Source organism: Crocodylus porosus, unplaced genomic scaffold (assembly GCF_001723895.1).
Source record: "Crocodylus porosus isolate Cpor-Errol unplaced genomic scaffold, CroPor_comp1, whole genome shotgun sequence".
NCBI lineage: Eukaryota > Metazoa > Chordata > Crocodylia > Crocodylidae > Crocodylus > Crocodylus porosus.
This window is the reverse complement of record NW_017728931.1, coordinates 47,942,106-47,955,029: the sequence shown is the minus strand read 5'-3', so window position 1 is coordinate 47,955,029 and position 12,924 is coordinate 47,942,106. Positions and strand designations below refer to the sequence as shown.

At 50.9% G+C, this 12,924-nt stretch overlaps 1 protein-coding gene across 2 annotated transcripts in view; it reads right to left on the bottom strand.

The window, feature by feature from the left end:
• PWP1 (PWP1 homolog, endonuclein) overlaps positions 1-5,350 on the bottom strand; it is a 31,877-nt gene extending 26,527 nt beyond the window's left edge. For both annotated transcript variants that reach the window (XR_002102881.1, XM_019544798.1), the window contains exons 1-2: positions 5,242-5,350; positions 5,107-5,165 (exon numbers count right to left, since the gene is read on the bottom strand). Coding sequence is in view for 1 of the 2 variants with exons in the window: in XM_019544798.1 (XP_019400343.1) it covers positions 5,107-5,165; positions 5,242-5,307 (125 nt within the window). In the remaining variant the exon portion in view is untranslated. The remainder of the gene's footprint in view (positions 1-5,106; positions 5,166-5,241) is intronic.
• Between the last annotated feature and the right edge of the window lie 7,574 nt (positions 5,351-12,924).

Genomic DNA, 12,924 nt, shown 5'->3' with positions numbered 1-12,924 from the left:
AGGCTGAGGGGGGATCTAGTGGCCTGTTACAAACTAGTCAGAGGGGACCAGCAGGCACTGGGGGAGTCCCTGTTCCTCTGAGTGCTACCGGGAGTGACCAGGAATAACAAGCTGACAGAAGGTAGAGTCAGACTAGACATCAGGAGGTACTACTTCACGGTCAGGCGGCTAGGATCTGGAACCAACTTCCAAGAGAAGTGGTGCTGGCTCCTACCCTGGGGGTCTTTAAGAGGAGGCTGGACGAACACCTTGCTGGAGTCGTTTTACCCCAGTACTCTTTCCTGCCATGGCAGGGGGGTGGACTTGATGATCTGCTCAGGTCCTTTCTGACCCTAGAAACTATGAAACTGTGAAACTTGGGCCAAGGCTAGCCTGCCCAACCTGGGGAGGAAGGGGAGAGGTTTGTGGGGGAGATGCAAAGCATCCTGGGTCGCTAGGGAACTGAGTAAACTTGAATCTGGAGGGGATCTGGGACAGAAATTCAACACACCAGTTTAACCTAAATCAGTTAAATCTGATACTGCATCCACCCAGATTTATTTTAAACTGGTTTCAGCCATTTTGAAAGCAGTTTATGTGCCCTGAACTTCTGTTGTGTTACAGATTTGAATAGGTTTCCAATCACTTATACCAGTTTATGTGAAATTTCTGTTCCTAGCCACAAAATTGCTAACCGCTGCCCTACAATATTTTTGTTTCTCGCTCTCAAGAACCCTGAATTTTAAATGAACAATGCCCTGAATGATTCTGTTTCTACCAACATTGGTAACCTTGCAGGACTATGAAGAGCAGCAAGTGAAAGGTATACCATTGACTGAATTTTCACTTCTCCTAATATTCTGCTGGAGGACCTAGACGATCCCTCAGAGTTAGCCATTAAGTCTGCTCCGTAAGAGACTTCTTCCTAGCAAACATTTTATTACCTCTGGCATGCAAAATGCCCACTGACGTAAATGAACATTGGGAGAAGACGATTTTGTCTCTATGAGAACTCTTATCAAATGCAGATGTCCTTCAGTTTTGAAAGAGCTTGCAGAAAATCTATTTTTGTCATTTGTTTCATAAAATGAACACTTTCCGTTCACATGACACTTTCTCCTATAATAAGAGTAAAAATTGGTAGCAGGATAATTATACTAAATTTGAATCTAACTTGTGATCTTTGTACAGAAATAAAATGACTGACAGACTAATGAGTTCTACAAAGTACAAGAAGTTATGAAAAGGTCATAGCATTTTTAGTTAGAGGTTATCATGAAGCTTCCACCCTGAAGTCTAACTGAAGGCATAATTACAAACAGAAAGCTCCTCAAACACTCTCATTGTGCTTCAAATGGAAAAGGAGACAGGGAAATGGGGCAGGGGGGTGGACTTGATGATCTTCCGAGATCCCTTCCAGCCCTAATGTCTATGAAAACAATAAACAGCAGCAATATGTAGGTTAGTTACAAATTCAAGGCTGCAAATAACAGTAAGAGAATTGATCATCAAGTAAGTACAGAATATGTAACTTTAAGGCTATGATTATTTATGAAACTTGCAAAAGCCCAAAAATTGAGAAAAAAAATTCTGTTTAGTATTAAATATCTAAACCAGGAATTCTCAGCCAGGATGCTGTGGCCACAAAATCCTTTTAAGTGTACAACAGGATGCCACTCAATTTTAGCAGTTAGATGGGTGAACACCTACACACAATTCACAAGAAAATCTCAGAGAGGTCAAATAGGAATCTGTAGTGTCCAAAACATCCCGACTTGCTGTGGTCTTTCTTCTTTGCAACAGAAGAGTTCCTCTACTGTTTTTCTGCAGCCAAAAAAATGAGTGAAAGCTAACAGCTGGGATTTATGAGGGGTATCTTGAGTTGAAAAAGGTTGAGAACCACTGATCTAGATACTGCACATCAGAATCAAGTTAGCTAGCAATTCATTTTTGATGATAAACGGATTTTTGGAAGTAACTGTTTAATCATGCACGTGCAGGCGAGAGACGGATCAGAAACAGAATCACAACTCTAACAGTAATAGTCTCTTATGAAAAGGCCAAGAATTAACCTGCAAGAAGAGCTGATGGTAAAAGTGTCTGATGTCAGACAAAACACAAACGAAACAGAAGAACAATCTTTTTTAAGAGTCCCTGTATGAGTTTTGGGAACCATCATTACGATTTATGAGTAGAATTACTGTTGGTGTTTTGTAGGGTATCTATGTAACAGCATAAGCTGGACTTCAAAAAGGCAAAGCTCAAATCAAATGGAGAAGAAATGGTAACATTTACAACACTGCACGCTAACCACCCTGGGCCACTGATACTGCAACCAGATTTGTGTAGGCAGCCCACTACATCAAGAGAGAGGACCAGTATTACTGTGGCCACTGAAAGTCACCTCTACTGAAACTAAAAATCACTGCATTTCAACTTGGTAAAACAAGAAGCATCCTTGGCTTTCAGTGAATTCACTTACTTATCAAGTTTCTTCATCTGATGTGCAGTATTGTCACTGCCGGTCATGAATAAGGCATGCAAGAATTATAAAAGTGACTTAAAATCCTAAGATGAAAAAAAAATGGATTTTTATTGATCATCTATTCTCTGCTTGTTAAACTGTTCACCACAAAATTTTCATCATGGCTAGGAATATAGTTAAAAAAAGGCTAAGAATTTTGTGCAAAAGCGAGAATTGGAACCTTTATATGAACAAACTCCTCCACTGCTCCCAAGCTAATCTCTCAAAGACAGCTTGTTGAAGGCTATGCCTACACTGCACAGGTACCCTTGGTGATTGGTACCATGTACTTCCTACTGGATGTCCGCCTTTGAGAGCACATTTCACGGTTCTTTGTGCTAAAATGGTCAGTGATTGTTTCCTGCTCAACCATGGGAAGAGACTTGTCTTCTCGGGCAGAACTTGTGGAAAGGGTACTGGAGAGCAATAAGATCCGGAAAGGTAGGGGTGGAAACAACCTCCGAGATCACGTATATCAATCTCCTGCACTGAGACAGTGGTGTCCATTGGCTCCTGGAACTCATATGAGGGGCAGTGGGTGCTGGTTGGTGTGCTCTGCTCGGTGTCCTCCCTTGGCACACTCGTTACAAACTTCTAACCCACATTCCCATCCCTGTTTTCTCCTTAGTTGTCCCAAGTAATCAACTGCTGTGCCTTTCGTGGACTCCCTGATTAATGGAGGTTCATACTACCCCGGTGGGTCTAGGCCCATGTTTCTCTTGGCATAACAAATAGGCCTGCACTGAAGCAGGATCAAGGGTACCTGCAAGGGTAGCCTTGTAGACACTGGTTTACCTAATTTTCAAAGCCTCCAGTAAAAGAGGTTCCACAGCATCGTTAGGTATCATGTTTCCATGTTCCACCACTCTAACTGTCAAACCTTTTCCTAATATATACCCTACACCTATTTTGTTCCCAGTTAAACTTTTTTTTGCCCCATAAGTGTTTACAGAGGAAAAAAAAAAGAGCACTTTTAGATACCTTTTTCACATATTGAAAGACTTTTAACATATTCCTTTCAGCCTGCTCTTTTCTAGACAAATCAAACCCAATGCTTTTGACCTTTCCTAAAGCATTATGCTTTCCACACTTCAATCACTCTTGTTGCTTTCCTATGGATTCTAAGAAAAACCTAGACCAACTGAAGTGCAGTGACCAAAACTGGATGCAGTGTTCCAATAGAAACCCTACCTGAGCACAGAAGAGGAGAATAACTACTTCTCAGCTCTAACATACAATGCTCCTATTAACACTGCCCAGAAGATCTGCCTTAAAAAAAAAACCAAGCTCCTCACATTGCTGGCTCACTCCTAGTTTGATTCATAATCACCTCCACACCCTTTTCTGACATACAAAATAGAAAAGAACTGCCTGCAAAGTAGTGTGTATGCAATGGTTTTTCTGTCCTAAGTGCAGCACTCTGTGCCTATCTTTCCAGATTTCATCTTGTTACATTCTGATGGTCCATTTGTCAAGACCATTTCAAATTCAGAGCCTGCCTTCCAAAGTGCTCACAACCTCTACTACATTGGGGGACTTGCAAATTTTATATGTCTCTTTTCTAGTCCACTGTCTAGTCATGAAAGACAATACTGACTGAAACCTGGCACAAAACAGACTCCTGCCAGACCCCACTTTAAATACCCTCCCAGCCAGACCATAAGCATGGAGAACTACTCTGCCTGTAGTTTTTCAACCAGCTGGGCACTCATTAACATAGTTACATTTAAATTGATGAAACCCATTTTTTGATACTGTCAGCCATCACCAATCTCATGGACCATCCTGTACCGGTGTCAAGCTTTTAATTAACAGAGGAGGGGCTCCCAATGCAACCCCCAGGCCCTTCCCACAGCTTCACAGACCACAGACTGGGAATCACTGATCTAGACCAGATTGCTCCAGCTTAAGAAAGCTGCACACAGGGTGGCATCAAAAGCTTTACTGAAGTAACATCACATCCAATTTCCATTTCTTAGTTGGCCCTTACCCTGGCAAGGAAAGAAATGAGATTGGCTTGATGTGATGTGATCTAGACCAGTGATGCTCAACCTTTTGTTTTGTTTTGTTGGACAGCACCACCACTGCCAGTTCTGTTTACAGGCTGGATTCGGCCGGTGGGCCTCACCCAGTGCGCAGGGTGATGGGGTGTCATGAGGACTGTGACAGCAGGGCCCACACAGGCTGCCTGGGGGCCAGCCCAAGCCATCATCTGTGCCACAGAGGAGTGCAGTGGAGGGGGCAACCCAGCCCCAAACCAGCTGCACAGCGTGCAGGGGGTGTGGACTGCCTGCCAGGCCAGGGAGACAGCCCTAATCCATGCAGCGCCTGGGAACCTGGGGGAGGCTGGCAGCCCCGACTGCCACGGCCAAACCTTCCACACCCGGGGACCCCTGGGACCACATGTGGCATGACCCTGCCTAGGAGTAGCCCTTCTCAACGCGTGGGTCGTGACCCCAAAGTGGGTCGCAAATATATGAGAGGGTCACTTTAAGCATGGATTCTCCTTTAAAGGAGAGAAACGCGGGAAAGCCCGTCTTTTCCCTGGCGGATGGCAGGGCTCCAGCCTGCCAGGGGCTGCTTGGGGCCCCCGCCCCACTCACCGCAGCCGCTCCTGGGTCTCGGCGACGAGACGCTCCAGCTGCTCCGGGCTGAGCCGCACCTGGGGGCACAAACAGGCGTCGGTCGGGGTCGGAGGAGACGGCGGGCGGGCCGACCCCCGGCCCCGCGGGCCTCACCTTGTCGGGCGTTTCCTTGGCGACGCCGCGCCGGACCCAGGCGGCGCAGGTGACTGGGCTCGGCATGGTCCCAGCGGCACGTGCGGCCCGCGCCGTCGCGCTCCTGATGACGCCACCAGCGCGAACTGGCACCTTTGCGGCGAAGGGGAGGGGGACCGGGTGTCAGACATCATCACCAAGCGCCTGGGAGGAGAGAAGGGGCGGGGCGGGTGCTGGCAAAGGCCTGAGAAAGCAGACGGCTGGGCAGGGTGGCTCCTCGTGGCTCAGGGATGGCCGACCTACAGTACGCATGCCGCAAGTGGCCAGGGCCAGATTAACCCTTTAGTGGGCCCTAAGCAAACAAACTCATGGGCCCCTCAGCTGAAGATGAAATATTTACTCAATAATTACAATATGTAAAATAAGAACAGCTAGGCCCCTTCTTCACTTGAGGCCCTAGACATGGGCCTGGTTTGCCTATGCATTAATCTGCCCTGCAGGTGGCGCAGGCAGCCTCTCTATGGCATGTGGGAGTTCAGGGAGGGGACAGGCAACCCTCCAGCAGGGGAAGGGGATCAGAATGACACTTGGGGAGGGTATGAGACCAATTTGTGCTATGCTGGCCAAAAAGGTTGGCCCCCACTGTCATAAACTAACTTTCATTGAGGCATAAGCTTGTGTAAGTGACAGCTTGCTTTATCAATAAGCTATTGCTTACAAAAGTCCATGCTTCTCTGAACCAGTTAGTTTACAAGGTGCCACTGCCACTGCCCTGCCACCTTTCCATGGAACAAACCCCTATAACCCAACTGAGTGCTCCGTTTAACCCACTCCAGTCTTAGCTGACACATTGCTGCTAAACACCTGCCCCTTGGCAGTCCTTCTGATAAGGGTTCCTCATTTATGCACTGAGTTGCAGGTTCCTGACCCTCACCTGTAAAGACCTTTCCACCTCTGTCCTGATGTAGTGTACATGTAAAGGCTGCTTCTGAGCCTTTCTGAAAAGTCTTACCCTCACCCATGTATTCACCTTCTGTTGAAGTTAAGGGAGTTATAAGCAAGTGAGAACAGGCTGTTGGCTCTAAGCCCCCAAAATCATACACAATTTAAAACAATTTAAGTTAATATAGAGAACCGTAAATCACCCAGCTGACTCAAGAACCTGAAATAAAAGGATTACAAACACCAGCTTTAAGTTCCATAGGGTATTGTCATCCTTTTAAATCAGTGGCTCTCAGCCTTCTACACTCAAGGCACCCTTGGAAAATGCCAGCTCTTAGCTTTCATGCATTTCTTGACTACAGAAAAATAATAGAGCTGTTCTTCTGCTACAAAGAACTCAGACAGACTACAACAGGACAGAATGTTTTTAATACTCTGGATTCCTAATTGAAACCTGTAGGTGCATCCAGACAAGTGCACATGTGAGGTTTGCGGCACCTCAAAGTGTGTACACCCATTTGCCGTACTAGTAATTTGCAGCATGGCAGCAAAATTTGACACCAGGAAATCGCGGTGTCAGAAAAAAACTGCATTAAAAAAAACGTGGACATGGTCTGGGAGAGAGCACTGGAGCAACTGGAAGCAGAGCCCTCCAGGGAGGTGCTCTGGCTGCTGGCCAAATTATCTCTGGCTGCTGCGTCCCCCTGCTGCTCCAGCGCAGAGCAAATAAGAGCGGAGCAGGGCTCCCAGCAGCCTGCCCCGCAGTCTGCCTTGCATCTAGGGCTGGTCCCAGGCCCAGACAGGCATCCAGGGCCAGCCGGGCTGCCTTGCAGCTGGGCCAGTGGGCCAGCCGTGTGGGGACCAGAGCCCCAGATATCATGGTGGGGACCGTGGACAACAATGGTGAGGCAGATCAGGACACCCAGCTTGGGGAGCCGGCCCAGGCCCAGGCCCAGGCCCAGGGGCCTAGCTGAAGGCCTGATGAGGTGGCTGAACTCCTGGCTATTTGGGGCTAGGAGGACAGTGGCAGTTCGTTGCGGGTCAGCACAATAAGCATGTGTACCAGGCAATAGTTGCCCAGATGGTGGAGCAGGAGCACTGTAAACTTGGCAGCAGTGCCGGAAAAGGTGAAGGCATTACAGCAGCAGTTTCATGCCACCCACAATGCAAAACAGCACTCAGGAGCAGGACGAACCACCATGCCCCACTATGAAGAGCTGGCTCACATCCTGGGACCCACAACCACCAGGTCCCCTTGCTACTCCTTCGCCACCAGCGCAGCCAGCGGCAGCCAGCTTGGTGGCCCAGTCAGAGTCCCTGGAGGCAGGGCTCGCTGCCAAGCCTGCTGCACCACCACCACCCAGCCATACCAGGAGTAACACCAGCAAGGACCAGACACCATAGGCCAGACCTGGTCCCACAGCCAGGTCCAAGGGGAGCCTGGAGCAGCAGGTCCCCTGTCTCCTGCAAAACAACAGCAGGAGCGGGGAGGAGCACAAGAAGTAGTCTGGGATGTCAGCTAGGTCAGCAGAGGGCGAGGGCACACCCCTGCGGTGTTCGTGCCAGGCCTCACCCCCATCAGTTGGTCCAGCTTCACCCCCACTCCCCAGCCCAGGGCCCAGAAGCTATGATGGTCTCCAAGCCGAGCTAGCCACCTGTCACTGAGGCCTGGAAAGTCCCAAGCAGGGTGTGGGGAACTGGGAGCCTCTCCCTGCCCTGCCCCTCCCTTCTTCCCAGGGCTGCTTCTCCTTGGGCCCTACACGCAAACTCCACCTCCTCCCTCCCTTCTTCCTTTCCTGACCTCCACTCCTCAGCTGTGCAGGGACCCCCTTGCCAGCAGGGCCAGGACAGCCTCTCCCCCCTTGCTAGCAGGTTGCCTGGACACACAGCAGGAGGGGATGGGCAGACCCCAGGATGGATATGATGCTGGTCAGAGTGCTGGGCCCACATTGGTCTGACCTGGGGACCATCAGCCTGACCCTGCACCCAAGAGTGAGGCTACTCCCTGGAGATCCTTGCTGAGGACTGTTCTTGCCCCATTCCATGTTGCTATAGCCAAAAATAGTCCTCTGTTTGCTCTCTCTACAGACAGCCCATTTGCCAGGGGAGAGACTGCTGCCCAGTGCCCAGGAGCCACCTGCCCGGTATCACAGACTCGGGTCCATCCAGCTGCACCGCCTGCGCTGGGAGCGGTGTGCCCGGTGGGAGACCCTGAAGGAGGTGGCCCAGGACTTCTACACCAAGGTCCTGCATGAGTGCTGCTGCTTCTGCCACAACCAGGCTGTGGCCCTGAAGGAGGCCTGAGAGGAGCGGGAGCTGGCCCAGGAGAGTTTTGAGGAGCTGTGGCAACTGCAAGCTTCCGTGCATGCTGCTGTCACGCAGAAGCACAGAGTTGCAGAGCAGCTCCTGGCCACCATCCCTTCCCCAGCCCCTCCTGGCACTGCACCCCAGTCTGGACCAGCCCCACCACAGCTGCCTGGCCCTCCTGCCCAGACCGTGCCCCCCAGCATGAAGGGCAGGGCCCAGCAGGAAGCACAGTTGGCTGGATGCTGGTACAGCTGGCATCCCAGCAGGCCCCATCAGCCTGCTGCAGCTGTTAAGGGGCACCAGTCCTGCCTCCCCACTTCCCAGTCCTGGGCCTACCTGCTGTGGCTGCCCCTGAGGAAGAACACCCACCCTCCTTTCCAGAGCAGCCAGAGCCCGGCCATGTCAGCATGGCTTCTGCACATGGGGTAGTCAGACCCAGGTTCAAGGCCCAGGTCTGGGCTGCAGAACCACCAGCCCTTGAGTTCCTTCCCCCTGTGCCTCAGGACCCTCTCTCTTCCCTCGGGGATACATAGTTTTTTGTTCCTTTCTCATTTGGAATGGGTTTGTGCATGGGGTGGGGGGACTGGATAAATGGTGGTGGGGAGGTAGAGGGTTTCATATGACATACAGTGGGTACGTTGCATTGGTGGTGTTGGGAAAGTTTTGGGGAGAGGAAATAAATTTGCTTTTGTTTTTACTATAGCTACACTGCCTGTGTTGCTGCGGTCCTGGCAGTGAGCGGGGATGGAGGCCCCTGGGCAGATGGCTTGGTGGCAATGCTGAGAAAGACCAGTGTCCTACTTGTGTGTGGGGGGTGGGTGGGGGGGAAGGCACAGGTCGGTGGTGAATGACTCATGCACTCTGGCTCCCGTGTGTTGCTTCCAGGGTGGTGGCCCTCGCTTGCAACACTTCCTGGCTGGCTGGCTCTACTCCGGCTGTCACTGGAGGCACCATGATACACAGCAAGCCTCCTCCATCCACTGGGGCTCAAAGACCTGTCCCTGGGATTCAGGCACATTATGCAAGACACACACCATGATGTGGATGCAGGGTATGTGCTGTGGTGCTGCCTCCAAGTACCTGACTCTGGCCCTGGACTGGGCTACCTGGATGCAGTGGTGCTGCTGTGCAGCCACGGCCCACTGGCAGCTAGTCCAGAGGTGCAGGTGGCTCTGCTGGAGAGCCTGTAATACAGCCCAGGCAGCCTCCAGCTCCCCCTGGCTGAAGATCTGGGAGGATCTAGGCAAGGTCAATTTGCCCAAAGCTGTACAAATTGTGCCGCACCAAAGTGCATACTCAGGCACGTGCACTGAGGCCCAAATCTCCAGCACAAATTTGAGTTGTGACTATTTATGATGCTGTAAGCACACGTGCCTGCAAGCGGAGACATGCCCTCTGGGTGCGTTCCCACGAGTAGGAATGTGCATTTCCTTGGGGAGAAATAACAGGAACACAACATGTGTCACTGCTACTTTTCCTTGGGGAATGCCCATGCCACACTACTTTGGCATGTGGCATGTTGCCCTGAGTGGGGTAGGGGAGGCTGGGGCCAGTAACTGTGCTAGCCACAGCAGTCTTACCTGGAATCCTGGGGGTCTTTGGGAGCTGCAGCCATGGCCATCCTGCAACAGAGAGCCTGGCTAGCAGCTGGAGTGTGGCTCTGGCCAGCCAAGCTCCAGTTCTGGGTGGCACACACTGCCACCACAGGCACCACCCTGCTTTTTTTTTTAGGTATGGTGTAACAGGGAATCCTAACCCTGTTACTAGTAAGCAAAGTGGCCTTTTAAATCGAGAATATTCTGGGCACAGCTGTCCAGTCGAGCAGGGGTTAAGGATCGAGCCCTGCTGGCTGGGTAGGTGACAGGAAGGGAAAGGCCAGAACCATATAAACCTCAAGCAGAAAAGGCCAGGAGGCAGCAGAGACTCCTGGTGACTATGGAGAAGCTGTACCAGCCTCCTTGGGAAGAACATGCCATGCTGTGAGACAGAAGCACAATTGCATGCAACGGTAGTTTGCCTCTTCTATCTTTATTTTTGTTATATGGCCACAGGGGCCTATGGTTTAACAATTCATGTTAAAGCCACTGGTTTGTGGCTGAGGTTATAGGGGAGAAGGAGACCTCATTAGCATCAAGGAGCGCTATGATAGAGTTCTCAAGAAGCCCTGCTGCACTAGGGGGCAGCACCAGGGCCGCGAACCCAGAGTCATTTGAAGGGAAGCTAGGAGCCTTAAAGCTGAGTCTTGGTGGGTGGACTTAGGCGAACGGTCCTAGCTACAGAAAGAGGGGCAAAACCACAGCGGTGGGGGGAGGTAAACCCACAGTGGCTGATACCCCAACGTAAAGAGAAAACTATAAGACATCTGTGAGGCATGGGGCATGTAAAAGGAAGGTCAGAGCATGCATTTTGCCTTTAAGGCAACAGCTCACTATCCTACAGGTGGTGAGCCATAGAGCCTGTCTGGGAACCTTTGAGTCAGCCTCCTTCTTTTTAAGAACCAAGTAACATCAAGTCGTGGCAGGCGGGTAAGGGGGGTGGGAGGTGATCCCCAGGGGAGGAAAATACAGCAAGACTTGACAGGTGCCCACTCACCAGCCTACAAAAATGCAGCCGCAGATGGCACCCTGTCATATGGGTTCTTTTGACTCCGGGATCTCGCAGGGTCAACCCCCTGCCTCCTTGCGCTGCTAATTTTTAGCGTGGAGAATGTCTGCATGTGCGGCGTGTGTGGTGCTGCAGCCAAGTCTGTGGCACTGCATACCGTATGTCTGTGCTCATCTGGATGCACCCCCAGGTTTATCTTGAGAATCCTGTCTACGCAACTAACAGTGCTAAGATTGGGTGGGACCCCTAATGCCTTTGAAAGGATCTCAAGGCATCCCAGGGTGCCACAGTGGCCAAGCATGGAGGAGGGGAAAGGGTACACTTTACCAGGGCCCAGAGATCCAGGGGGGCCCAGCCCAGGCTGTAATCCTGTTACCATAAGGTGGGGAAAAAATGAAGGCTAAATTGTAGGTCATGCTTGAGGATATGTATGGAAAGTTATGTACCATCTATATGGGATCTCCACTGTGAGATTTGCTGGAGCCAATCGGAAGCAGAACAAGCAACATTGTGAACAGTGAGTTGCTGGCCAGCCCAGGGCCCTTCTGTAGAACAGCGAGAGTGTGCTTGTGCAGTTAATTCTAGGATGTATAGTTTGACAGAGGGATTTATGCTTCCCTATGTGACAGCTCTCTCAAGAACTGCAAGTCCCAGAGTCCCTTGTGCATATAGATGGAGAGGGCAGGGACAAAGCACCATATAACCAGGGACTTTGATCCCAGGGACAGTGGAAGCCACAGTGTTGCCGGTAGGATTTACAGGCCCAAAAGTGAGTAATGAGTTAGGCCTGGTGGTCTAAACATTGCACAAAGAAGAACTGAAACAGGGATAGGGCTAGTGCCTGAAAGGAAAGGACTAGGGCTGTGTGAAGCTTCAGTCCCTGATTCGATTCAGTGGCGATTCGGCCCGACTTGGTGGCTGAACCTCCAAATCCAAATCCAAATCAAATCAGCAGACTCTTTAATCTCTCTGAATCGAATTGGAACCCTCCAGATCGATTGGGAAAGTTTTGGAGATTCAGACGTAGACACAGCTTTAAATGTTTTCTCTACATACTTCAAGGGAGCAGGAGGCTCGTGGCTGCCGCAATGCTGGGGCGCATGGAGCATCCCACAGAAGCATGTGGGGGTCCCCAGCATGCTCGGCCACAGACCCAGAAGTGGACCAGAAGCACTTCCAGTCCACTTCCGGGTCCGCCCGGGAGCACGCACAGGGGCCCCCTGGCTTGGTAACTGGTGCCTCCTGGGTTGGGAGGGGGGGGATCACACAGGGTCTCCCCATGGCTGATCATGGAGCCAGGGGGTGAGCATGGGCCCCCACCCTCGCCCACCATGTGCTCCCCGGCAGAAATGGAAGTGGACCGGAAGTACTTCCAGTCCACTTCAGGGTTCACCGAGCACACAGCAACCCCTCCCCTCCCCCCTGCACTCCTGTGGGATTCTCCATCCACCCCAGCATCACAGTGATCATAAGCCACGTCTGGTACTTCGAGGTACGTAGAAAAAACATTTAAAGCTTTGTCTGTGTCTGAATTGCTGATTCTCTGAATCAGCATTGAATCTTCAGATTTGGATTCAGCCGAATCAAATCAGGGACAGTGATCCAAATCAACTAATTGAATTGCTGTTCCTGTTTCAGGCTGAATCCAAATCCAAATTGAATAGGGCCTGCTTTGCACACCCATAGAAAGGACATTTCTCTCTCTCTCTCCCCTTCACGCTTACACTCACCTGAGTCTGCTGAGACTCCGGAGTTGGGTTATGATTTTCAAATCTTACAGGGGGGCTCTTGTCTCTTATGGGGGGAGGGGTTCAGCCCCCCCCCCCCAACATCCCTGTGATTAAAACCCTG